Consider the following 26177-nt stretch of genomic DNA (forward strand, 5'->3'; position numbering starts at 1 on the left):
ACACGTGGGAGAGTGATGTTACGTGACACGTGGGGGCAGTGATGTTATGTGACACGTGGGGGGAGTGATGTTACGTGACACGTGGGGTGAGTGACGTTACGTGGCACGTGGGGGAGTGATGTTACGTGATGTGGGGGAGCGATGTTATGTGACACGTGGGGGAGTGATGTTACATGACACGTGGGGGGAGTGACGTTATGTGTCACATGGGGAGTGATGTTACGTGACACGTGGGGGGAGTGATGTTACGTGACACGTGGAGGAGTGACGTTACGTGACACGTGGGGGAGTGATGTTACATGACACATGGGGGAGTGATGTTATGTGACACGTGGAGGAGTGACGTTACGTGACACATGGGGGAGTGATGTTACGTGATGTGGGGGAGTGATGTTATGTGACACGTGGGGGAGTGATGTTATGTGACACATGGGGGAGTGATGTTATGTGACACGTGGGGGGAGTGATGTTGTGACACGTGAGGGGAGTGATGTTATGTGACACATGGGGGAGTGTTGTTATGTGACACGTGGGGGGAGTGATGTTACGTGACATGCGGGGTAGTGGCGTTATGTGACACGTGGGGGAGTGATGTTACGTGACACGTGGAGGAGTGACGTTACGTGACACGTGGGGGAGTGATGTTACGTGACACATGGAGGGAGTGATGTTATGTGACACGTGGAGGAGTGACGTTACGTGACACGTGGGGGAGTGATGTTATGACACGTGGGGAAGTGAAGTTATGTGACACATGGGGGGGAATGATGTTACGTGACACGTGGGGGGAGTGATGTTACGTGACACGTGGGGGAGTGACGTTACGTGACACGTGGGGGAGTGATGTTACGTGACACGTGGGGGAGCGATGTTATGACACGTGGGGAAGTGAAGTTATGTGACACATGGGGGGGGAGTGATGTTACGTGACACGTGGGGGGAGTGACGTTACGTGACACGTGGGTAGCGATGTTACGTGACACGTGGGGGAGTGACGTTACGTGACACGTGGGGGAGCGACATTACGTGACACGTGGGGGGAGTGACGTTATGTGACATGTGGGGGGAGTGATGTTACGTGACACGTGGGAGAGTGATGTTACGTGACACGTGGGGGAGCGACGTTACGTGACACGTGGGGGGAGTGACGTTATGTGACATGTGGGGGGAGTGTTGTTACGTGACACGTGGGAGAGTGATGTTACGTGACACATGGGGGAGCGATGTTATGTGACACGTGGGGGGAGTGATGTTACGTGACACGTGGGGGGAGTGACGTTACGTGACACGTGGGGGGAGTGATGTTACGTGACACGTGGGGTGAGTGATGTTACGTGGCACGTGGGGGAGTGATGTTACGTGATGTGGGGGAGCGATGTTATGTGACACGTGGGGGAGTGATGTTACATGACACGTGGGGGGAGTGACGTTGTGTCACATGGGGAGTGATGTTACGTGACACGTGGGGGAGCGACGTTACGTGACACGTGGGGGGAGTGACGTTATGTGACATGTGGGGGAGTGACGTTACGTGACACGTGGGGGAGTGCTGTTACGTGACACATGGGGGAGTGATGTTATGTGACACGTGGAGGAGTGACGTTACGTGACACATGGGGGAGTGATGTTACGTGATATGGGGGAGTGATGTTATGTGACACGTGGGGGAGTGATGTTATGTGATATGGGGGAGTGATGTTATGTGACACGTGGGGGAGTGATGTTATGTGACACATGGGGGAGTGATGTTATGTGACACGTGGGGGAGTGATGTTACGTGATATGGGGGAGTGATGTTATGTGACACGTGGAGGAGTGACGTTACGTGACACATGGGGGAGTGATGTTACGTGATATGGGGGAGTGATGTTATGTGACACGTGGGGGAGTGATGTTATGTGACACATGGGGGAGTGATGTTATGTGACACGTGGGGGGAGTGATGTTGTGACACGTGAGGGGAGTGATGTTATGTGACACATGGGGGAGTGTTGTTATGTGACACGTGGGGGGAGTGATGTTACGTGACATGTGGGGTAGTGGCGTTATGTGACACGTGGGGGAGTGAAGTTATGTGATACGTGGGGGGAGTGACGTTACTTGGCACGTGGGGGTGTGATGTTACGTGATGTGGGGGAGCGATGTTAAGTGACACGTGGGTGGAGTGATGTTATGTGACACGTGGGGAAGTGATGTTACGTGATGTGGGGGAGTGATGTTATGTGACACGTGGGGGAGTGATGTTACGTGACACATGGGGGGAGTGATGTTACGTGACATGCGCGGCGGGGAGTGATGTTATGTGACACGTGGAGGATTGACGTTACGTGACACGTGGGGGAGTGATGTTACGTGACACATGGGGGGAGTGACGTTACGTGACACGTGGGGGAGTGATGTTACGTGACACGTGGGGGGAGTGATGTTACGTGACATGCGGGGTAGTGGCGTTATGTGACACATGGGGCAGTGATGTTATGTGACACGTGGGGGGAGTGACGTTATGTGTCACATGGGGAATGATGTTACGTGACACGTGAGGGGAGTGATGCTACGTGACACGTGGGGAGAGTGATGTTATGTGACATGTGGGGGAGTGATGTTACGTGACACGTGGGGGAGTGACGTTACGTGACACGTGGGGGAGCGACATTACGTGACACGTGGGGGGAGTGACGTTATGTGACATGTGGGGGGAGTGATGTTACGTGACACGTGGGAGAGTGATGTTACGTGACACGTGGGGGAGCGACGTTACGTGACTCGTGGGGGGAGTGACGTTACGTGACACGTGGGTAGCGATGTTACGTGACACGTGGGGGAGTGACGTTACGTGACACGTGGGGGAGCGACATTACGTGACACGTGGGGGGAGTGACGTTATGTGACATGTGGGGGGAGTGATGTTACGTGACACGTGGGAGAGTGATGTTACGTGACACGTGGGGGAGCGACGTTACGTGACACGTGGGGGGAGTGACGTTATGTGACATGTGGGGGGAGTGTTGTTACGTGACACGTGGGAGAGTGATGTTACGTGACACATGGGGGAGCGATGTTATGTGACACGTGGGGGGAGTGATGTTACGTGACACGTGGGGGGAGTGACGTTACGTGACACGTGGGGGGAGTGATGTTACGTGACACGTGGGGTGAGTGATGTTACGTGGCACGTGGGGGAGTGATGTTACGTGATGTGGGGGAGCGATGTTATGTGACACGTGGGGGAGTGATGTTACATGACACGTGGGGGGAGTGACGTTGTGTCACATGGGGAGTGATGTTACGTGACACGTGGGGGAGCGACGTTACGTGACACGTGGGGGGAGTGACGTTATGTGACATGTGGGGGAGTGACGTTACGTGACACGTGGGGGAGTGCTGTTATGTGACACATGGGGGAGTGATGTTATGTGACACGTGGAGGAGTGACGTTACGTGACACATGGGGGAGTGATGTTACGTGATATGGGGGAGTGATGTTATGTGACACGTGGGGGAGTGATGTTATGTGATATGGGGGAGTGATGTTATGTGACACGTGGGGGAGTGATGTTATGTGACACATGGGGGAGTGATGTTATGTGACACGTGGGGGAGTGATGTTACGTGATATGGGGGAGTGATGTTATGTGACACGTGGAGGAGTGACGTTACGTGACACATGGGGGAGTGATGTTACGTGATATGGGGGAGTGATGTTATGTGACACGTGGGGGAGTGATGTTATGTGACACATGGGGGAGTGATGTTATGTGACACGTGGGGGGAGTGATGTTGTGACACGTGAGGGGAGTGATGTTATGTGACACATGGGGGAGTGTTGTTATGTGACACGTGGGGGGAGTGATGTTACGTGACATGTGGGGTAGTGGCGTTATGTGACACGTGGGGGAGTGAAGTTATGTGATACGTGGGGGGAGTGACGTTACTTGGCACGTGGGGGTGTGATGTTACGTGATGTGGGGGAGCGATGTTAAGTGACACGTGGGTGGAGTGATGTTATGTGACACGTGGGGAAGTGATGTTACGTGATGTGGGGGAGTGATGTTATGTGACACGTGGGGGAGTGATGTTACGTGACACATGGGGGGAGTGATGTTACGTGACATGCGCGGCGGGGAGTGATGTTATGTGACACGTGGAGGATTGACGTTACGTGACACGTGGGGGAGTGATGTTACGTGACACATGGGGGGAGTGACGTTACGTGACACGTGGGGGAGTGATGTTACGTGACACGTGGGGGGAGTGATGTTACGTGACATGCGGGGTAGTGGCGTTATGTGACACATGGGGCAGTGATGTTATGTGACACGTGGGGGGAGTGACGTTATGTGTCACATGGGGAATGATGTTACGTGACACGTGAGGGGAGTGATGCTACGTGACACGTGGGGAGAGTGATGTTATGTGACATGTGGGGGAGTGATGTTACGTGACACGTGGGGGCAGTGAAGTTATGTGACACGTGGGGGAGTGATGTTATGTGACACGTGGGGGCAGTGAAGTTATGTGACACGTGGGGGAGTGATGTTATGTGACACGTGGGGGCAGTGATGTTATGTGACACGTGGAGGAGTGACGTTACGTGACATGTGGGGGAGTGATGTTACGTGACACATGGGGGGAGTGATGTTACGTGACACGTGGGGGGAGTGATGTTACGTGACACGTGGAGGAGTGACGTTATGTGACACGTGAGTGAGTGATGTTATGTGACACGTGGGGGAGTGATGTTACGTGACATGTGGGGGAGTGATGTTATGTGACACGTGGGGGAGTGATGTTACGTGACACGTGGGGAGAGTGATGTTATGTGACACGTGGGGAGAGTGATGTTATGTGACATGTGGGGGAGTGATGTTACGTGACACGTGGGGGCAGTGAAGTTATGTGACACGTGGGGGGAGTGATGTTACGTGACATGCGGGGTAGTGGCGTTATGTGACACATGGGGCAGTGATGTTATGTGACACGTGGCGGGAGTGACGTTATGTGTCACATGGGGAATGATGTTACGTGACACGTGGGGGGAGTGATGTTACGTGACACGTGGAGGAGTGACGTTACGTGACACGTGAGTGAGTGATGTTATGTGACACGTGGGGGAGTGATGTTATGTGACATGTGGGGGAGTGATGTTATGTGACACGTGGGGGAGTGATGTTACGTGACACGTGGGGAGAGTGATGTTATGTGACACGTGGGGGGAGTGATGTTACGTGACACGTGGGGGGAGTGACGTTACGTGACTCGTGGGGGGAGTGACGTTACGTGACACGTGGGGGGAGTGATGTTACGTGACACGTGGGGTGAGTGATGTTACGTGGCACGTGGGGGAGTGATGTTACGTGATGTGGGGGAGCGATGTTATGTGACACGTGGGGGAGTGATGTTACATGACACGTGGGGGGAGTGACGTTATGTGTCACATGGGGAGTGATGTTACGTGACACGTGGGGGAGCGACGTTACGTGACACGTGGGGGGAGTGACGTTACGTGACACGTGGGGGAGTGATGTTACGTGACACATGGGGGAGTGATGTTATGTGACACGTGGAGGAGTGACGTTACGTGACACATGGGGGAGTGATGTTACGTGATATGGGGGAGTGATGTTATGTGACACGTGGGGGAGTGATGTTATGTGATATGGGGGAGTGATGTTATGTGACACGTGGGGGAGTGATGTTATGTGACACATGGGGGAGTGATGTTATGTGACACGTGGGGGAGTGATGTTACGTGATATGGGGGAGTGATGTTATGTGACACGTGGAGGAGTGACGTTACGTGACACATGGGGGAGTGATGTTACGTGATATGGGGGAGTGATGTTATGTGACACGTGGGGGAGTGATGTTATGTGACACATGGGGGAGTGATGTTATGTGACACGTGGGGGGAGTGATGTTGTGACACGTGAGGGGAGTGATGTTATGTGACACATGGGGGAGTGTTGTTATGTGACACGTGGGGGGAGTGATGTTACGTGACATGTGGGGTAGTGGCGTTATGTGACACGTGGGGGAGTGAAGTTATGTGATACGTGGGGGGAGTGACGTTACTTGGCACGTGGGGGTGTGATGTTACGTGATGTGGGGGAGCGATGTTAAGTGACACGTGGGTGGAGTGATGTTATGTGACACGTGGGGAAGTGATGTTACGTGATGTGGGGGAGTGATGTTATGTGACACGTGGGGGAGTGATGTTACGTGACACATGGGGGGAGTGATGTTACGTGACATGCGCGGCGGGGAGTGATGTTATGTGACACGTGGAGGATTGACGTTACGTGACACGTGGGGGAGTGATGTTACGTGACACATGGGGGGAGTGATGTTATGTGACACGTGGGGGGAGTGATGTTATGTGACACGTGGAGGAGTGACGTTACGTGACACGTGGGGGAGTGATGTTACGTGACACGTGGGGGGAGTGATGTTACGTGACATGCGGGGTAGTGGCGTTATGTGACACATGGGGCAGTGATGTTATGTGACACGTGGGGGGAGTGACGTTATGTGTCACATGGGGAATGATGTTACGTGACACGTGAGGGGAGTGATGTTACGTGACACGTGGGGAGAGTGATGTTATGTGACATGTGGGGGAGTGATGTTACGTGACACGTGGGGGCAGTGAAGTTATGTGACACGTGGGGGAGTGATGTTATGTGACACGTGGGGGCAGTGAAGTTATGTGACACGTGGGGGAGTGATGTTATGTGACACGTGGGGGCAGTGATGTTATGTGACACGTGGAGGAGTGACGTTACGTGACATGTGGGGGAGTGATGTTACGTGACACATGGGGGGAGTGATGTTACGTGACACGTGGGGGGAGTGATGTTACGTGACACGTGGAGGAATGACGTTACGTGACACGTGAGTGAGTGATGTTATGTGACACGTGGGGGAGTGATGTTATGTGACATGTGGGGGAGTGATGTTATGTGACACGTGGGGGAGTGATGTTACGTGACACGTGGGGAGAGTGATGTTATGTGACACGTGGGGAGAGTGATGTTATGTGACATGTGGGGGAGTGATGTTACGTGACACGTGGGGGCAGTGAAGTTATGTGACACGTGGGGGAATGATGTTATGTCACAGGTGGTGGGAGTGATGTTATGTGACACGTGGTGGGAGTGATGTTATGTGACACGTGGAGGAGTGACGTTACGTGACATGTGGGGGAGTGATGTTACGTGACACATGGGGGGAGTGATGTTACGTGACACGGGGGGTAGTGATGTTATGTGACACGTGGAGGAGTGACGTTACGTGACACGTGAGGGAGTGATGTTACGTGACACATGGGGGGAGTGATGTTATGTGACACGTGGGGGAGTGACGTTACGTGACACGTAGGGGAGTGATGTTATGTGACACGTGGGGGGAGTGATGTTACGTGACACATGGGGGGAGTGATGTTATGTGACACGTGGGGGGAGTGATGTTATGTGACACGTGGGGGGAGTGACGTTACGTGACACGTGGGGGAGTGATGTTACGTGATGTGGGGTAGTGATGTTATGTGACACGTGGGGAGTGATGTTATGTGACACGTGGGGGAGTGATGTTATGTGACACGTGGGGGCAGTGATGTTATGTGACACATGGGGGGAGTGACGTTACGTGACACGTGGGGGAGTGATGTTACGTGATGTGGGGGAGCGATGTTATGTGACACGTGGGGGAGTGATGTTACATGACACGTGGGGGGAGTGATGTTTCGTGACACGTGGGGGGAGTGACGTTACGTGACACGTGGGGGAGTGATGTTACGTGATGTGGGGTAGTGATGTTATGTGACACGTGGGGAGTGATGTTATGTGACACGTGGGGGGAGTGACGTTACGTGACACGTGGGGGAGTGATGTTACGTGATGTGGGGGAGCGATGTTATGTGACACGTGGGGGAGTGATGTTACATGACACGTGGGGGGAGTGATGTTTCGTGACACGTGGGGGGAGTGATGTTATGTGACACGTGGGGGGAGTGATGTTACGTGACATGCGCGGCGGGGAGTGATGTTATGTGACACGTGGGGGGAGTGATGTTATGTGACACGTAGGGGGAGTGATGTTACGTGACACGTGGGGGGAGTGATGTTATGTGACACGTGGAGGAGTGACGTTACGTGACACGTGGGGGAGTGATGTTACGTGACACGTGGGGGAGTGACGTTACGTGACACGTGGGGGGAGTGATGTTACGTGACACGTGGGGGAGTGACGTTACGTGACACGTAGGGGAGTGATGTTACGTGACACGTGGGGGAGTGATGTTACGTGACACGTGGGGGAGTGATGTTACGTGACTCGTGGGGGAGTGATGTTACGTGACACGTGGAGCGAGTGGCGTTACGTGACACGTGCGGGAGTGATGTTATGACACGTGGGGAAGTGAAGTTATGTGACACATGGGGGGGGTGATGTTACGTGACACGTGGGGGGAGTGACGTTACGTGACACGTGGGTAGCGATGTTACGTGACACGTGGGGGAGTGATGTTACGTGACAAGTGGGGGAGCGATGTTACGTGACACGTGGGGGGAGTGACGTTATGTGACATATGGGGGGAGTGATGTTACGTGACACGTGGGAGAGTGATGTTACGTGACACGTGGGGGAGCGATGTTATGTGACACGTGGGGGGAGTGATGTTAGTTGACACGTGGGGGAGTGATGTTACGTGATACGTGGGGGAGTGATGTTACGTGACACATGGGGGAGTGACGTTACGTGACACGAGGGGGGAGTGATGTTACGTGACACATGGGGGAGTGATGTTACGTGACACATGGGGGAGTGACGTTACGTGACACGAGGGGGGGAGTGATGTTACGTGACACATGGGGGAGTGATGTTATGTGACACGTGTGGGGAGTGATATTACGTGATGTGGGGGAGCGATGTTATGTGACACGTGGGGGAGTGATGTTACATGACACGTGGGGGGAGTGATGTTTCGTGACGTGGGGGGAGTGATGTTACGTGACACGTGGGGGGAGTGATGTTACGTGACATGCGCGGCGGGGAGTGATGTTATGTGACACGTGGGGGAGTGATGTTATGTGACACGTGGGGGGAGTGATGTTACATGACACGTGGGGGGAGTGATGTTACGTGACACATGGGGGAGTGACGTTACGTGACACGAGGGGGGAGTGATGTTACGTGACACATGGGGGAGTGATGTTACGTGACACATGGGGGAGTGACGTTACGTGACACGAGGGGGGGAGTGATGTTACGTGACACATGGGGGAGTGATGTTACGTGACACGTGGGGGAGTGATGTTGCGTGATGTGGGGGAGTGATGTTATGTGACACGTGAGGGAGTGATGTTATGTGACACGTGGGGGAGTGATGTTACGTGACACATGGGGGAGTGATATTACGTGACACGTGGGGGGAGTGATGTTACGTGAAATGCGGGGTAGTGGCATAATGTGACGCGTGGGGCAGTGGTTAGGTGACACGTTGGGGAGTGATGTTACGTGATGTGGGGGAGTGATGTTATGTGACACGTTGGGGCCGTGATGTTATGTGACACGTGGGGAAGTGATGTTATGTGATGTGGGGGAGTGATGTTATGTTACATGTGGGGCAGTGATGTTATGTGACACGTGGGGGAGTGATGTTACGTGACACGTAGGGGGAGTGATGTTACGTGATGTGGGGGAGTGATGTTATGTGACACGTTGGGGCCGTGATGTTATGTGACACGTGGGGAAGTGATGTTATGTGATGTGGGGGAGTGATGTTATGTTACATGTGGGGCAGTGATGTTATGTGACACGTGGGGGAGTGATGTTACGTGACACGTAGGGGGAGTGATGTTACGTGACATGCGGGGTAGTGGCGTTATGTGACACATGGGGCAGTGATGTTATGTGACACGTGGGGGGGAGTGACATTATAGAAACATAGAAAATAGGTGCAGGAGTAGGCCATTCGGCCATTCTAGCCTGCACCGCCATTCAATGAGTTCATGGCTGAACATTCAACTTCAGTACCCCATTCCTGCTTTCTCACCATACCCCTTGATTCCCCTAGTAGTAAGGACTTCATCTAACTCCTTTTTGAATATATTTAGTGAATTGGCCTCAACAACTTTCTGTGGTAGAGAATTCCACAGGTTCACCACTCTCTGGGTGAAGAAATTCCTCCTCATCTCGGTCCTAAATGGCTTCCCCCTTATCCTTAGACTGTGTCCCCTGGTTCTGGACTTCCCCAACATTGGGAACATTCTTCCTGCATCTAACCTGTCTAACCCCGTCAGAATTTTAAACGTTTCTATGAGGTCCCCTCTCATCCTTCTGAACTCCAGTGAATACAAGCCCAGTTGATCCAGTCTTTCTTGATAGGTCAGTCCCGCCATCCCGGGAATCAGTCTGGTGAACCTTCGCTGCACTCCCTCAATAGCAAGAATGTCCTTCCTCAGGTTAGGAGACCTAAACTGTACACAATACTCCAGGTGTGGCCTCACCAAGGCCCTGTACAATTGTAGCAACACCTCCCTGCCCTTGTACTCAAATCCCCTTGCTATGAAGGCCAACATGCCATTTGCTTTCTTAACCGCCTGCTGTACCCGCATGCCAACCTTCAATGACTGATGTACCATGACACCCAGGTCTCTTTGCACCTCCCCTTTTCCTAATCTGTGTCACATGGGGAGTGATGTTACGTGATGTGGGGGAGTGATGTTATGTGACACGTGGGGGAGTGATGTTACGTGACACGTGGGGGAGTGCCGTTATGTGACACGTGGGAGGAGTGATGTTACGTGACACGTGGTGGAGTGATGTTATGTGACACGTGGGGGAGTGATGTTACGTGACACGTGGGGGAGTGCCGTTATGTGACACGTGGGTGGAGTGATGTTATGTGACACGTGGGGGAGTGATGTTATGTGACACGTGGGGGAGTGATGTTACATGACACGTGGGGAGAGTGATGTTACGTGACACGTGGGGAGAGTGATGTTATGTGACATGTGGGGGAGTGATGTTACGTGACACGTGGGTCAGTGATGTTATGTGACAAGTGGGGGAGTGATGTTATGTGACACGTGGGGGGAGTGATGTTATGTGTCACATGGGGAGTGATGTTACGTGATGTGGGGGAGTGATGTTATGTGACACGTGGGGAGTGATGTTATGTGACACGTGGGGGAGTGATGTTATGTGACACGTGGGGGGAGTGATGTTACGTGACACGTGGTGGAGTGATGTTATGTGACACGTGGGCGAGTGATGTTATGTGACACGTGGGGGGAGTGATGTTATGTGACACGTGGGGGGAGTGATGTTACGTGATGTGGGGTAGTGATGTTATGTGACACGTGGGGGGAGTGATGTTATGTGACACGTGGGGAAGTGATGTTACGTGATGTGGGGGAGTGATTTTATGTGACACGTGTGGGAGTGATGTTATGTGACACGTGGGGGAGTGATGTTATGTGACACGTGGGGGAGTGATGTTATGTGACACGTGGGGGGAGTGATGTTTCGTGACACGTGGGGGGAGTGATGTTACGTGAAATGCGGGGGGAGTGATGTTACGTGACATGCGGGGGGAGTGATGTTACGTGACATGCGGGGGGAGTGATGTTATGTGACACGTGGGGGAGTGATTTTATGTGACACGTGGGGGAGTGATGTTATGTGACACGTGGGGGGGAGTGATGTTGTGTGACACGTGGGGGGGGAGTGACGTTGTGTGACACGTGGGGGAGTGATGTTACGTGATGTGGGGGAGTGATGTTATGTGACACGTGGGGGGGAGTGATGTTATGTGACACTTGGGGGAGTGATGTTACATGATGTGGGGGAGTGACGTTATGTGACACGTGGAGGAGTGATGTTATGTGACACGTGGGGGGAGTGACGTTATGTGACACGTGGGGGGAGTGACGTTATGTGACATGTGGGGGGAGTGATGTTACGTGACACGTGGGAGAGTGATGTTACGTGATGTGGGGGAGTGATGTTATGTGACACGTGGAGGAGTGATGTTATGTGACACGTGGGGGGAGTGACGTTATGTGACATGTGGGGGAGTGATGTTACGTGATGTGGGGGAGTGATGTTATGTGACACGTGGAGGAGTGATGTTATGTGACACGTGGGGGGAGTGACGTTATGTGACACGTGGGGGGAGTGACGTTATGTGACATGTGGGGGGAGTGATGTTACGTGACACGTGGGAGAGTGATGTTACGTGACACGTGGGGGAGCGATGTTATGTGACACGTGGGGGGAGTGATGTTACGTGACACGTGGGGGGAGTGACGTTACGTGACACGTGGGGGGGAGTGATGTTATGTGATGTGGGGGAGTGATGTTATGTGACACGTGGGGGAGTGATGTTACGTGATGTGGGGGAGTGATGTTATGTGACACGTGAGGGAGTGATGTTATGTGACACGTGGGGGAGTGATGTTACGTGACACATGAGGGAGTTATGTTATGTGACACGTGGGGGAGTGATGTTACGTGACACATGGGGGAGTGGTGTTACGTGACACGTGGGGGGAGTGATGTTATGTGAAATGCGGGGTAGTGGCGTTATGTGACACGTGGGGCAGTGGTTACGTGACACGTGGGGGAGTGATGTTATGTGACACGTGGGGGGGAGTGACGTTACGTGACACGTTGGGGAGTGATGTTACGTGACACGTGGGGGGAGTGATGTTATGTGACACGTGGAGGAGTGATGTTACGTGATGTGGGGGAGTGATGTTATGTGACACGTGGGGGGCGTGATGTTATGTGACACGTGGGGAAGTGATGTTATGTGATGTGGGGGAGTGATGTTATGTGACACGTGGGGGGAGTGATGTTACGTGACACGTGGGGGAGTGATGTTACGTGACACGTGGGGGGAGTGATGTTACGTGACAAGCGGGGTAGTGGCGTTATGTGACACATGGGGCAGTGATGTTATGTGACACGTGGGGGGAGTGACGTTATGTGTCACATGGGGAGTGATGTTACGTGACACGTGGGGGAGTGCCGTTATGTGATTCGTGGGAGGAGCGATGTTACGTGACACGTGGTGGAGTGATGTTGTGACAAGTGGGGGCAGTGATGTTATGTGACAAGTGGGGGAGTGATGTTATGTGACACGTGGGGGGAGTGATGTTATGTGACATGTGGGGGAGTGATGTTACGTGACACGTGGGGGCAGTGATGTTATGTGACAAGTGGGGGAGTGATGTTATGTGACACGTGGGGGGAGTGATGTTATGTGACATGTGGGGGAGTGATGTTACGTGACACGTGGGGGCAGTGATGTTATGTGACAAGTGGGGGAGTGATGTTATGTGACACGTGGGGGGAGTGATGTTATGTGACACGTGGGGGCAGTGATGTTATGTGACAAGTGGGGGAGTGATGTTATGTGACACGTGGGGGGAGTGATTTTATGTGACACGTGTGGGAGTGATGTTATGTGACACGTGGGGGAGTGATGTTATGTGACACGTGGGGGGAGTGATGTTATGTGACACGTGGGGGGAGTGATGTTTCGTGACACGTGGGGGGAGTGATGTTACGTGAAACGCGGGGGGAGTGATGTTATGTGACATGCGGGGGGAGTGATGTTACGTGACATGCGGGGGGGAGTGATGTTATGTGACACGTGGGGGAGTGATGTTATGTGACACGTGGGGGGAGTGATGTTATGTGACACGTGGGGGGAGTGATGTTTCGTGACACGTGGGGGGAGTGATGTTACGTGAAACGCGGGGGGAGTGATGTTATGTGACATGCGGGGGGAGTGATGTTACGTGACATGCGGGGGGGAGTGATGTTATGTGACACGTGGGGGAGTGATGTTATGTGACACTTGGGGGAGTGATGTTATGTGACACGTGGGAGGGGAGTGATGTTATGTGACACATGGGGGGAGTGATGTTACGTGATATGGGGGAGTGATGTTACGTGACACGTGGAGGAGTGATGTTATGTGACACGTGGGGGAGTGATGTTACGTGACACGTGGGGGAGTGCCGTTATGTGGCACGTGGGGGGAGTGATGTTACGTGACACGTGGTGGAGTGATGTTATGTGACACGTGGGCGAGTGATGTTATGTGACACGTGGGGGGAATGATGTTACGTGACACGTGGGGTAGTGACGTTATGTGACACGTGGGGGAGTGACGTTATGTGACACGTGGGGGAGTGACGTTATGTGACACGTGGGGGGGAGTGATGTTATGTGACACGTGGAGGGGAGTGACGTTATTTGACACATGAGGGAGTGACGTTAGGTGACACGTGGGGGAGTGACGTTATGTGACACGTGGGGGAGTGATGTTACGTGACACGTGGGGGAGTGATGTTATGTGACACGTGGGGGGAGTGACGTTATGTGACACGTGGGGGAGTGATTTTATGTGACACGTGGGGGAGTGATGTTACGTGACACGTGGGGGAGTGAAGTTATGTGACACGTGGGGTGGAGTGACGTTATGTGACACGTGGGGGAGTGACGTTATGTGACACGTGGGGGGGAGTGACGTTATGTGACACGTGGGGGGAGTGACGTTACGTGACACGTGGGAGAGTGACGTTATGTGACACGTGGGGTAGTGACATTATGTGACATGTGGGGGGTGACGTTATGTGACACGTGGGGGAGTGATGTTACGTGACACGTGGGGTAGTGACATTATGTGACATGTGGGGGGTGACGTTATGTGACACGTGGGGTAGTGACATTATGTGACACGTGGGGGAGTGACGTTATGTGACACGTGGGGGAGTGACGTTATGTGACACGTGGGGGTGAGTATAGTTACGTGACACGTGGGGGGGAGTGACGTTATGTGACACGTGGGGGGGAGTGACGTTATGTGACACGTGGGGTAGTGACGTTATGTGACACGTGGGGGAGTGACGTTATGTGACACGTGGGGGAGTGACGTTATGTGACACGTGGGGGTGAGTATAGTTACGTGACACGTGGGGGGGAGTGACGTTATTTGACACGTGGGGGAGTGACGTTAGGTGACATGCGGGGGAGTGACGTTATGTGATACGTGGGGGAGTGATGTTACGTGATATGTGGGGGACTAACGTTATGTGACACGTGGGGGGGGAGTGACGTTGTGTGACACGTGGAGGAGTGATGTTACGTGATGTGGGGGAGTGATGTTATGTGACATGTGGGGGAGTGATGTTATGTGACACGTGGGGGGAGTGATGTTATGTGACACGTGGGGGGAGTGATGTTACGTGACACGTGGGGGGAGTGACATTATGTGACACGTGGGGGAGTGATGTTATGTGACACGTGGGGGGAGTGATGTTACGTGACACGTGGGGGGAGTGACGTTATGTGACATGTGGGGGAGTGATGTTATGTGACACGTGGGGGAGTGATGTTATGTGACACGTGGGGGGAGTGATGTTACGTGACACGTGGGGGGAGTGACGTTATGTGACACGTGGGGGGAGTGACGTTATGTGACATGTGGGGGAGTGATGTTATGTGACACGTGGGGGGGAGTGACGTTATGTGACACGTGGGGGAGTGATGTTATGTGACACGTGGGGGTGGTTGCAGGGTCGGCCCTCCCACCTGTGGGGGGCGCTGTGTTGGGGGAGCTGACCCTCCCACCTGTGGGGGGCGCTGTGTTGGGGGAGCTGACCCTCCCCCCGCGGGGGGGCGCTGTGTTGGGGGAGCTGACCCTCCCACCTGTGGGGGGCGCTGTGTTGGGGGAGCTGACCCTCCCACCTGTGGGGGCGCTGTGTTGGGGGAGCTGACCCTCCCACCTGTGGGGGCGCTGTGTTGGGGGAGCTGACCCTCCACCCGCGGGGGAGCGCTGTGTTGGGGGAGCTGACCCTCCCCCCGCGGGGGGGCGCTGTGTTGGGGGGCGGACAGTGCGCAGGCGCTCCCCCGCTCCCCCCCTCCCCCTGACATACCAGGGCTCCCGCGCGTACTCCTCCATGGGGCCGCGGCTCCCGCTCTCTCTCTCTCTCTGGGTCTCTGGTCTCTCTCCGCCCGCCGCACGTCCTTCTGTGATGTCAGCACGTCGGCCGCGCTCCCTTCAGGCCCAAACCGCCGCGCTGTGACGTCACCGCGCAGCACGCTCAGCGGAGGGGGCGGGGCCTGGCTTGCCGACTGACGTCAAGACGCGGGGCTGGGTGGGGGGGGGGGCAGGTGTCACGGCACAGGGGGCGGGGCCAGGCCAATCCCGTGACGGCAGGACACGGGAGTGGGCGCGGCCTGTCAAACGGCTTGACGTCAGCACGTAGGGCGCGGAGCCCAGCACAGGGGACTGAATCGAGCCAATGCCGTGACGTTAGCGCGCAGGACACAAAGGAGGGGGCGGGGCTTGTCAAACGCCGTGACGTCAGCACGCAGCTCCCGGAGCTCAGCACGCACAGGGGGCGGGGCCAGCCCAACCGCACCGCTACCCAGAGCCGACATCAGCCGCGCGACTGGAGCAAGCAACGAGCGCGACCGCTGCTCGCTCAGTGACCGCGGTAAGTGTGACCCCTGACCCCTGACCCCTGACCCGGGCTAAGTGTGAGTCTGAACCCTGACCCGGGCTAAGTGTGAGTGTGAACCCTGACCCGGGCTAAGTGTGAGTGTGAACCCTGACCCGGGCTAAGTGTGAGCGTGAACCCTGACCCGGGCTAAGTGTGAGCGTGACCCCTGACCCGGGCTAAGTGTGAGCGTGAACCCTGACCCGGGCTAAGTGTGAGTGTGAACCCTGACCTGGGCTAAGTGTGAGTGTGACCCCTGACCTGGGGTAAATGCCCTCCAAGGTGGAATATCCCCAGGGTGTAAGACTCTAAATGTCTCGCCCCTTTGTGTCCGCTGAAGGGGTTCTGGCCGTTACCTCATGGGAGGCTCAACACCTTCACTGAGGCGTACGAAAGCACGGGCCTTACGCTAAACATCCGTAAGACAAAGGTCCTGCACCAGCCTGTCCTCACCACACAGCACTGCCCCCCAGTCATCAAGATCCACAGCGCGGCCCTGGACAACGTGGACCATTTCCTATACCTCGGGAGCCTCTCATCAATAAGGGCAGACATTGACGACGAGATCCAACACCGCCTCCAGTGCGCCAGTGCAGCCTTCGGCCGCCTGAGGAAAAGAGTGTTTGAAGACCAGGCCCTCAAATCCACCACCAAGCTCATGGTCTACAGGGCTGTAGTGATACCCGCCCTCTTGTATGGCTCAGAGACATGGACCATGTACAGTAGACACCTCAAGTCGCTGGAGAAATACCACCAACGATGTCTCCGCAAGATCCTACAAATCCCCCGGGAGGACAGACGCACCAACGTTAGCGTCCTCGACCAGGCCCAACATCCCCAGCATCGAAGCACTGACCACACTCGACCAGCTCCGCTGGGCAGGGCCACATTGTCCGCATGCCCCAGACACAAGACTCCCAAAGCAAGCGCTCTACTCGGAACTCCTTCACATCAAACGAGCCAAAGGTGGGCAGAGGAAACGTTACAGGGGACCACCCTCAAAGCCTCCCTGATAAAGTGCAACATCCCCACCGACACCTGGGAGTCCCTGGGCCAAAGACCAGTCCGCCCTAAGTGGAGGAAGTGCATCCGGGAGGGCGCTGAGCACCTCGAGTCTCGTCGCCGAGAGCGTGCAGAAACCAAGCGCAGGCAGCGGAAGGAGCGTGCGGCAAACCAGTCCCCACCCTCCCCTTCCCTCAACCACTGTCTGTCCCACCTGTGACAGGGACTGTGGTTCCCGTATTGGACTGTTCAGCCACGTGAGGACTCGTGTTAAGAGTGGAAGCAAGTCTTCCTCGATTCCGAGGGACTGGCCATGAAGATATGGGTTTAGGAAGGGAGTTCGGGAGCGTTGCGCTGTCGGAGGGGCGGCACTGAGGGAGCGCCGCACTGTCGGAGGTGCCGTCTTTCGGCTGAGACGTTGAACTAATATGGCAGAGGGATGGGAATCTATGCAGGGAGACAAATGGAAGTAAAATGGGGGCAGAAGCAAAAGGTAGAAAGCAGATAAGGAAAAGTGGAGCGCAGAGAAATCAAGGGCAAAAATCAAAAAGGGCCACATTACAACATAATTCTAAAAGGACAATGTTAAAAAAAACAAGCCTGAAGGCTCTGTGTCTCAATGCGAGGAGTATTCGGAATAAGGTGGATGAATTAATTGCGCAGAAAGCTGTTAACGGATATGATGTAATTGGGATCACGGAGACATGGCTCCAGGGTGACCAAGGCTGGGAACTCAACATCCAGGGGTATTCAACATTCGGGAAGGATAGGCAGAAAGGAAAAGGAGGTGCGGTGGCTTTGCTGGTTAAAAAGGAGATTAATACAATAGTAAGGAAGGACATTAGCTTGGATGATGTGGAATCGGTATGGGTGGAGCTGCAGAACACCAAAGGGCAGAAAACGCTAGTGGGAGTTGTGCACTGACCACCAAACAGTGGTAATGAGGTTGGAGATGGCATCAAAAAGGAAATTAGGGATGCGTGCAATAAAGGTACAGCAGTTATCATGGGCGACTTTAATCTACATACAGACTGGGCTAACCAAACTGGTAGCAATACAGTGGAGGAGGATTTCCTGGAGTGTTGCGGATGACACTAAGTTGGGTGGCAGTGTGAGCTGCGAGGAGGATGCTATGAGGCTGCAGAGTGACTTGGATAGGTTAGGTGAGTGGGCAAATGCATGGCAGATGAAGTATAATGTGGATAAATGTGAGGTTATCCACTTTGGTTGTAAAAACAGAGAAACAGACTATTATCTGAATGGTGACAGATTAGGAAAAGGGGAGGTGCAACGAGACCTGGGTGTCATGGTACATCAGTCATTGAAAGTTGGCATGCAGGTACAGCAGGCGGTGAAGAAAGCAAATGGCATGTTGGCCTTCATTGCGAGAGGATTTGAATATAGGAGCAGGGAAGTCTTACTGCAGTTGTACAGGGCCTTGGTGAGGCCTCACCTGGAATATTGTGTTCAGTTTTGGTCTCCTAATCTGAGGAAGGACATTCTTGCTATTGAGGGAGTGCAGCGAAGGTTCACCAGACTGATTCCTGGGATGGCGGGACTGACATATCAAGAAAGACTGGATCAACTGGGCTTGTATTCACTGGAGTTCAGAAGAATGAGAGGGGATCTCATAGAAACGTTTAAAATTCTGACGGGTTTAGACAGGTTAAATGCAGGAAGAATGTTCCCAATGTTGGGGAAGTCCAGAACCAGGGATCACAGTCTAAGGATAAGGGGTAAGCCATTTAGGACCGAGATGAGGAGAAACTTCTTCACCCAGAGAGTGGTGAACCTGTGGAATTCTCTACCACAGTAAGTTGTTGAGGCCAATTCACTAAATATATTCAAAAAGGAGTTAGATGTAGTCTTTACTACTCGGGGGATCAAGGGGTATGGTGAGGAAGCAGGAATGGGGTACTGAAGTTGCATGTTCAGCCATGAACTCATTGAATGGCAGTGCAGGCTCGAAGGGCCGAATGGCCTACTCCTGCACCTATTTTCTATGTTTCTATGTATTAGGGATGGTTTTCTAGACCAATATGTCGAGGAACCAACTAGAGAGCTGGCCATCCTAGACTGGGTGATGTGTAATGAGAAAGGACTAATTTGCAATCTTGTTGTGCGAGGCCCTTTGAGGAAGAGTAACCATAATATGGTAGAATTCTTCATTAAGATGGAGAGTAGCACAGTTAATTCAGAGACTAGGGTCTCGAACTTAAGGAAAGGTAACTTCGATGGTATGAGACGTGAATTAGCTAGAATAGACTGCCGAGTGATACTTAAAGGGTTGACGGTGGATAGGCAATGGCAAACACTTAAAGATCACATGGATGAACTTCAACAATTGTACATCCCTGTCTGGAGTAAAAATAAAACGGGGAAGGTGGCTCAACCGTGGCGAACAAGGGAAATTAGGGATTGTGTTAAATCCAAGGAAGAGGCATATAAATTGGCCAGAAAACGCAGCAAACCTGAGGACTGGGAGAAATTTAGAATTCAGCAGAGGAGGACAAAGGGTTTAATCAGGAGGGGGAAAATAGAGTATGAGAGTAAGCTTGCAGGGAACATAAAAACTGACTGCAAAAGCTTCTATAGATATGCAAAGAGAAAAAGATTAGTGAAGACAAATGTAGGACCCTTGTAGTCAGATTCAGGTGAATTTATAATGGGGAACAAAGAAATGGCAGACCAATTGAACAAATACTTTGGTTCTGTCTTCACGAAGGAAGACACAAATAACCTTCCGGAAGTACTAGGGGACCGAGGGTCTAGTGAGAAGGAGGAACTGAAGGATATCCTTATTAGTCAGCAAATTGTGTTAGGGAAATTGATGGGATTGAAGGCCGATAAATCGCAGGGCCTGATAGTCTGCATCCCAAAGTTCTTAAGGAAGTGGCCCTAGAAATAATGGATGTATTGGTGATCATTTTCCAACAGTTTATCGACTCTGGATCAGTTCCTATGGACTGGAGGGTAGCTAATGTAACCCCACTTTTTAAAAAAGGAGGGAGAGAGAAAGCGGATAATTATAGACCGGTTAGCCTGACATCGGTAGTGGGGAAAATGTTGGAATCAATTATTAAAGATGTAATAGCAGCGCATTTGGAAAGCAGTGACAGAATCCAAGTCAGCATGGATTTATGAAAGGGAAATCATGCTTGACAAATCTACTAGAATTTTTTGAGGATGTAACTAGTAGAGTGGACAAGGGAGAACCAGTGGATGTGGTGTATTTGGACTTTCGAAAGGCTTTTGACAAGGTCCCACACAAGAGATTGGTGTGCAAAATTAAAACACATGGTATTGGGGGTAATGTACTGACGTGGATAGAGAACTGGTTGGCAGACAGGAAGCAGAGAGTCGGGATAAACGGTCCTTTTCAGAATGGCAGGCAGTGACTAGTGGGGTGCCGCAGGGCTCAGTGCTGGGACCCCAGCTATTTACAATATACATTAATGATTTAGACAAAGGAATTGAGTGAAATATCTCCAAGTTTGCAGATGACACTAAGCTGGGTGGCAGTGTGAGCTGTGAGGAGGATGCTAAGAGGCTGCAGGGTGACTTGGACAGGTTAGGTGAATGGGCAAATGCATGGCAGATGCAATATAATGTGGATAAATGAGAGGTTATCCACTTTGGTGACAAAAACAGGAAGGTAGAATATTATCTGAATGGCGGCAGATTAGGAAAAGGGGAGGTGCAACGAGACCTGGGTGTCATGGTACATCAGTCATTGAAGGTTAGCATGCAGGTACAGCAGGCGGTGAAGAAGGCAAATGGTATGTTGGCCTTCATAGCGAGGGGATTTGAGTCCAGGAGCAGGGAGGTCTTACTGCAGTTGTACAGGGCCTTGGTGAGGCCTCACCCGGAATATTGTGTTCAGTTTTGGTCTCCTAATCTGAGGAAGGACATTCTTGCTATTAAGGGAGTGCAGCGAAGGTTCACCAGACTGATTCCCGGGATGGCAGGACTGACAGATGAAGAAAGACTGGATCGACTAGGCTTATATTCACTGGAGTTTAGAAGAATGAGAGGGGATCTCATAGAAACATATAAAATTCTGACGGGACTGGACAGGTTAGATGCAGGAAGAATGTTCCCGATGTTGGGGAAGTCCAGAACCAGGGGTCACAGTCTAAGGATAAGGGGTAGGCCATTTAGGACCGAGATGAGGAGAAACTTCTTCACTCAGAGAATTGTGAACCTGTGGAATTCTCTACCACAGAGAGTTGTTGATGCCAGTTCGTTAGATATATTCAAAAGGGAGTTAGGATGTGGCCCTTACGACTAAAGGGATCAAGGTGTATGGAGAGAAAGCAGGAATGGGGTACTGAGGGAATGATCAGCCATGATCTTATTGAATGGTGGTGCAGGCTCGAAGGGCCGAATGGCCGATTCCTGCTCCTACTTTCTATGTTTCTAACTCGAGGACCCCTACCTGCCCTCTCACATGGATGTAAAAGACCCCGTGGCCTTGATTGGAAGAAGGGCTGAATGGCCGACATGTGCTCCTAGTTGTTGAATGATTAGGTTGCTGGACTCTCGGGGAATCGAGGGATGAGGCAGGAAATTGGGAGTTGAGGTCGAAGATCAGCCGTGATCTCATTGTGACAGAGGCTGTCGTTATCGTATTGGACTGTTCAGCCACCGAAGGCTCGAGGGGCCGAATGGCGGCCTCCTAGTTCTTCTGTTCGAAGAGAGGTTCTCTCCCGTGTCCTGGGGCCAATATTTATCCCTCAGCCTACATCAGCTGTGTGTGGGAGCTTGCTGTGCGCATATTGGCTTGTCGCGTTTCCCACAATACAACAGGGACCATGCTCCAACACAGGTGCTGCGTTGGCCGTGAGGCACTTAGGAGGTGACGGGCGCTATGGTAATGCCAGTTCTCTCTCTCTGTGTCCCCTCAGATTGACGGCCCCCCCTGGGCGAGGTGGGTGAGTGGCGAGAGCGACAATGCCTCTCCCCCTGGCACTGCAGGCCCGACTGGCCAAGAGAGGCATTCTGAAACATGTGGAGCCAGGTAACTCCGGCCTCTCGTTCTCTCTCTCCGCCCCCCCCCCCCCGTTCTCTCTCTCCGCCCCACCCCTCGTTCTCTCTCTCCGCCCCCCCCCCTCGTTCTCTCTCTCCGCCCCACCCCCATTCTCTCTCTCCGCCCTCCCCTCGTTCTCTCTCTCCGCCCCCCCCCTCGTTCTCTCTCTCCGCCCCCCCGTTCTCTCTCTCCGCCCCCCCCTCGTTCTCTCTCTCCGCCCCCTCGTTCTCTCTCTCCGCCCCCTCGTTCTCTCTCTCCGCCCCCCCCTCGTTCTCTCTCTCCGCCCCCCCCCTCGTTCTCTCTCTCCAGCCCGCCCTCGTTCTCTCTCTCCGCCCCCCTCTCGTTCTCTCTCTCCGCCCCCCTCGTTCTCTCTCTCCGCTCCCCCCTCGTTTTCTCTCTCCGCCCTCTCGTTCTCTCTCTCCGCCCCCCCCGTCGTTCTCTCTCTCCACCCCCCCTCTCGTTCTCTCTCTCCGCCCTCTCGTTCTCTCTCTCCGCCCCCCCCCTCGTTCTCTCTCTCCGCCCTCTCGTTCTCTCTCTCCGCCCCCCCCCGTTCTCTCTTTCCGCCCCACCCCTCGTTCTCTCTCTCCGCCCCCTCATTCTCTCTCTCCGCCCCCCCTCGTTCTCTCTCTCCGCCCCCCCCCCTCGTTCTCTCTCTCCGCCCCCCCCTCGTTCTCTCTCTCCGCCCCCCCCTCGTTCTCTCTCTCCGCCCCCCCCCCTCGTTCTCTCTCTCCGCCCCCCCCCTCGTTCTCTCTCTCCGCCCCCCCCCTCGTTCTCTCTCTCCGTCCCCCCTCGTTCTCTCTCTCCGTCCCCCCTCGTTCTCTCTCTCCGTCCCCCCTCGTTCTCCCTCTCCGCCCCCCTCCTTCTCTCTCTCCGCCCCCCCCTCTCTCCGCCCCCCCCTCGTTCTCTCTCTCCGCCCCCCTCGTTCTCTCTCTCCGCTCCCCACTCGTTCTCTCTCTCCGCTCCCCACTCGTTCTCTCCGTCTCCCTCGTTCTCTCTCTCCGCCCCCCTCGTTCTCTCTCTCCGCCCCTCTCGTTCTCTCTCTCCGCCCCCCCGTTCTCTCTCTCCGCCCCCCTCGTTCTCTCTCTCCGCCCCCCTCGTTCTCTCTCTCCGCCCCCCTCGTTCTCTCTCTCCGCCCCCCTCGTTCTCTCTCTCCGCCCCCCCCTCTCTCCGCCCCCCCCTCGTTCTCTCTCTCCGCCCCCCTCGTTCTCTCTCTCCGCCCCCCTTGTTCTCTGTCTCCGCTCCCCACTCGTTCTCTCCGTCTCCCTCGTTCTCTCTCTCCGCCCCTCTCGTTCTCTCTCTCCGCCCCCCCCCCCCGTTCTCTCTCTCCGCCCCCCCCTCGTTCTCTCTCTCCGTCCCCCCTCGTTCTCTCTCTCCGTCCCCCTCGTTCTCTCTCTCCGTCCCCCCTCGTTCTCCCTCTCCGCCCCCCTCCTTCTCTCTCTCCGCCCCCCCCTCTCTCCGCCCCCCCCTCGTTCTCTCTCTCCGCCCCCCTCGTTCTCTCTCTCCGCTCCCCACTCGTTCTCTCTCTCCGCTCCCCACTCGTTCTCTCCGTCTCCCTCGTTCTCTCTCTCCGCCCCCCTCGTTCTCTCTCTCCGCTCCCCACTCGTTCTCTCCGCCCCCCTCGTTCTCTCTCTCCGCCCCCCTCGTTCTCTCTCTCCGCCCCCTCGTTCTCTCTCTCCGCCCCCCTCGTTCTCTCTCTCCGCCCCCCCTCGTTCTCTCTCTCCGCTCCCCACTCGTTCTCTCCGTCTCCATCGTTCTCTCTCTCCGCCCCCCTCGTTCTCTCTCTCCGCCCCCCCTCGTTCTCTCTCTCCGCCCCCCCTCGTTCTCTCTCTCCGCCCCCCCCCCCGTTCTCTCTCTCCGCCCCCCTCGTTCTCTCTCTCCGCTCCCCACTCGTTCTCTCCGTCTCCCTCGTTCTCTCTCTCCGCCCCCCTCGTTCTCTCCGCCCCTCTCGTTCTCTCTCTCCGCCCCCCTCGTTCTCTCTCTCCGCCCCCCTCGTTCTCTCTCTCCGCCCCCCTCGTTCTCTCTCTCCGCCCCCCTCGTTCTCTCTCTCCGCCCCCCTCGTTCTCTCTCTCCGCCCCCCTCGTTCTCTCTCTCCGCTCCCCCTCGTTTTCTCTCTCCGCCCTCTCGTTCTCTCTCTCCGCCCCCCCCGTCGTTCTCTCTCTCCACCCCCCCTCTCGTTCTCTCTCTCCGCCCTCTCGTTCTCTCTCTCCGCCCCCCCCCTCGTTCTCTCTCTCCGCCCTCTCGTTCTCTCTCTCCGCCCCCCCCCGTTCTCTCTTTCCGCCCCACCCCTCGTTCTCTCTCTCCGCCCCCTCATTCTCTCTCTCCGCCCCCCCTCGTTCTCTCTCTCCGCCCCCCCTCGTTCTCTCTCTCCGCCCCCCCCTCGTTCTCTCTCTCCGCCCCCCCCTCGTTCTCTCTCTCCGCCCCCCCCCTCGTTCTCTCTCTCCGCCCCCCCCTCGTTCTCTCTCTCCGTCCCCCCTCGTTCTCTCTCTCCGTCCCCCCTCGTTCTCTCTCTCCGTCCCCCCTCGTTCTCCCTCTCCGCCCCTCTCCTTCTCTCTCTCCGCCCCCCCCTCTCTCCGCCCCCCCCTCGTTCTCTCTCTCCGCCCCCCTCGTTCTCTCTCTCCGCCCCCCTCGTTCTCTCTCTCCGCTCCCCACTCGTTCTCTCTCTCCGCTCCCCACTCGTTCTCTCCGTCTCCCTCGTTCTCTCTCTCCGCCCCCCTCGTTCTCTCTCTCCGCCCCTCTCGTTCTCTCTCTCTGCCCCCCCGTTCTCTCTCTCCGCCCCCCTCGTTCTCTCTCTCCGCCCCCCTCGTTCTCTCTCTCCGCCCCCCCTCTCTCCGCCCCCCCCTCGTTCTCTCTCTCCGCCCCCCTCGTTCTCTCTCTCCGCCCCCTTGTTCTCTCTCTCCGCTCCCCACTCGTTCTCTCCGTCTCCCTCGTTCTCTCTCTCCGCCCCTCTCGTTCTCTCTCTCCGCCCCCCCCCGTTCTCTCTCTCCGCCCCCCCCTCGTTCTCCCTCTCCGTCCCCCCTCGTTCTCTCTCTCCGTCCCCCTCGTTCTCTCTCTCCGTCCCCCCTCGTTCTCCCTCTCCGCCCCCCTCCTTCTCTCTCTCCACCCCCCCCTCTCTCCGCCCCCCCCCTCGTTCTCTCTCTCCGCCCCCCTCGTTCTCTCTCTCCGCTCCCCACTCGTTCTCTCTCTCCGCTCCCCACTCGTTCTCTCCGTCTCCCTCGTTCTCTCTCTCCGCCCCCCTCGTTCTCTCTCTCCGCTCCCCACTCGTTCTCTCCGCCCCCTCGTTCTCTCTCTCCGCCCCCCTCGTTCTCTCTCTCCGCCCCCCTCGTTCTCTCTCTCCGCCCCCCTCGTTCTCTCTCTCCGCCCCCCTCGTTCTCTCTCTCCGCCCCCCTCGTTCTCTCTCTCCGCCCCCCTCGTTCTCTCTCTCCGCCCCCCCTCGTTCTCTCTCTCCGCCCCCCCCCCGTTCTCTCTCTCCGCCCCCCTCGTTCTCTCTCTCCGCTCCCCACTCGTTCTCTCCGTCTCCATCGTTCTCTCTCTCCGCCCCCCTCGTTCTCTCTCTCCGCCCCCCCTCGTTCTCTCTCTCCCGCCCCCCCTCGTTCTCTCTCTCCGCCCCCCCCCCGTTCTCTCTCTCCGCC

The 26177-nt window shown here is 55.1% G+C and overlaps 1 protein-coding gene across 1 annotated transcript in view; it reads right to left on the reverse strand.

Moving 5' to 3' along the window:
• Positions 1-16101, reverse strand: part of timm17b (translocase of inner mitochondrial membrane 17 homolog B (yeast)) — a 56742-nt gene extending 40641 nt beyond the window's left edge. The window contains exon 1 of the mRNA XM_070869173.1: positions 15951-16101. Within this exon, the coding sequence (XP_070725274.1) occupies positions 15951-15976 (26 nt within the window). The 5' untranslated portion in view covers positions 15977-16101. The remainder of the gene's footprint in view (positions 1-15950) is intronic.
• Positions 16102-26177: the final 10076 nt, after the last annotated feature.

This window comes from Pristiophorus japonicus, chromosome 32, assembly GCF_044704955.1.
Source record: "Pristiophorus japonicus isolate sPriJap1 chromosome 32, sPriJap1.hap1, whole genome shotgun sequence".
Lineage (NCBI taxonomy): Eukaryota > Metazoa > Chordata > Chondrichthyes > Pristiophoridae > Pristiophorus > Pristiophorus japonicus.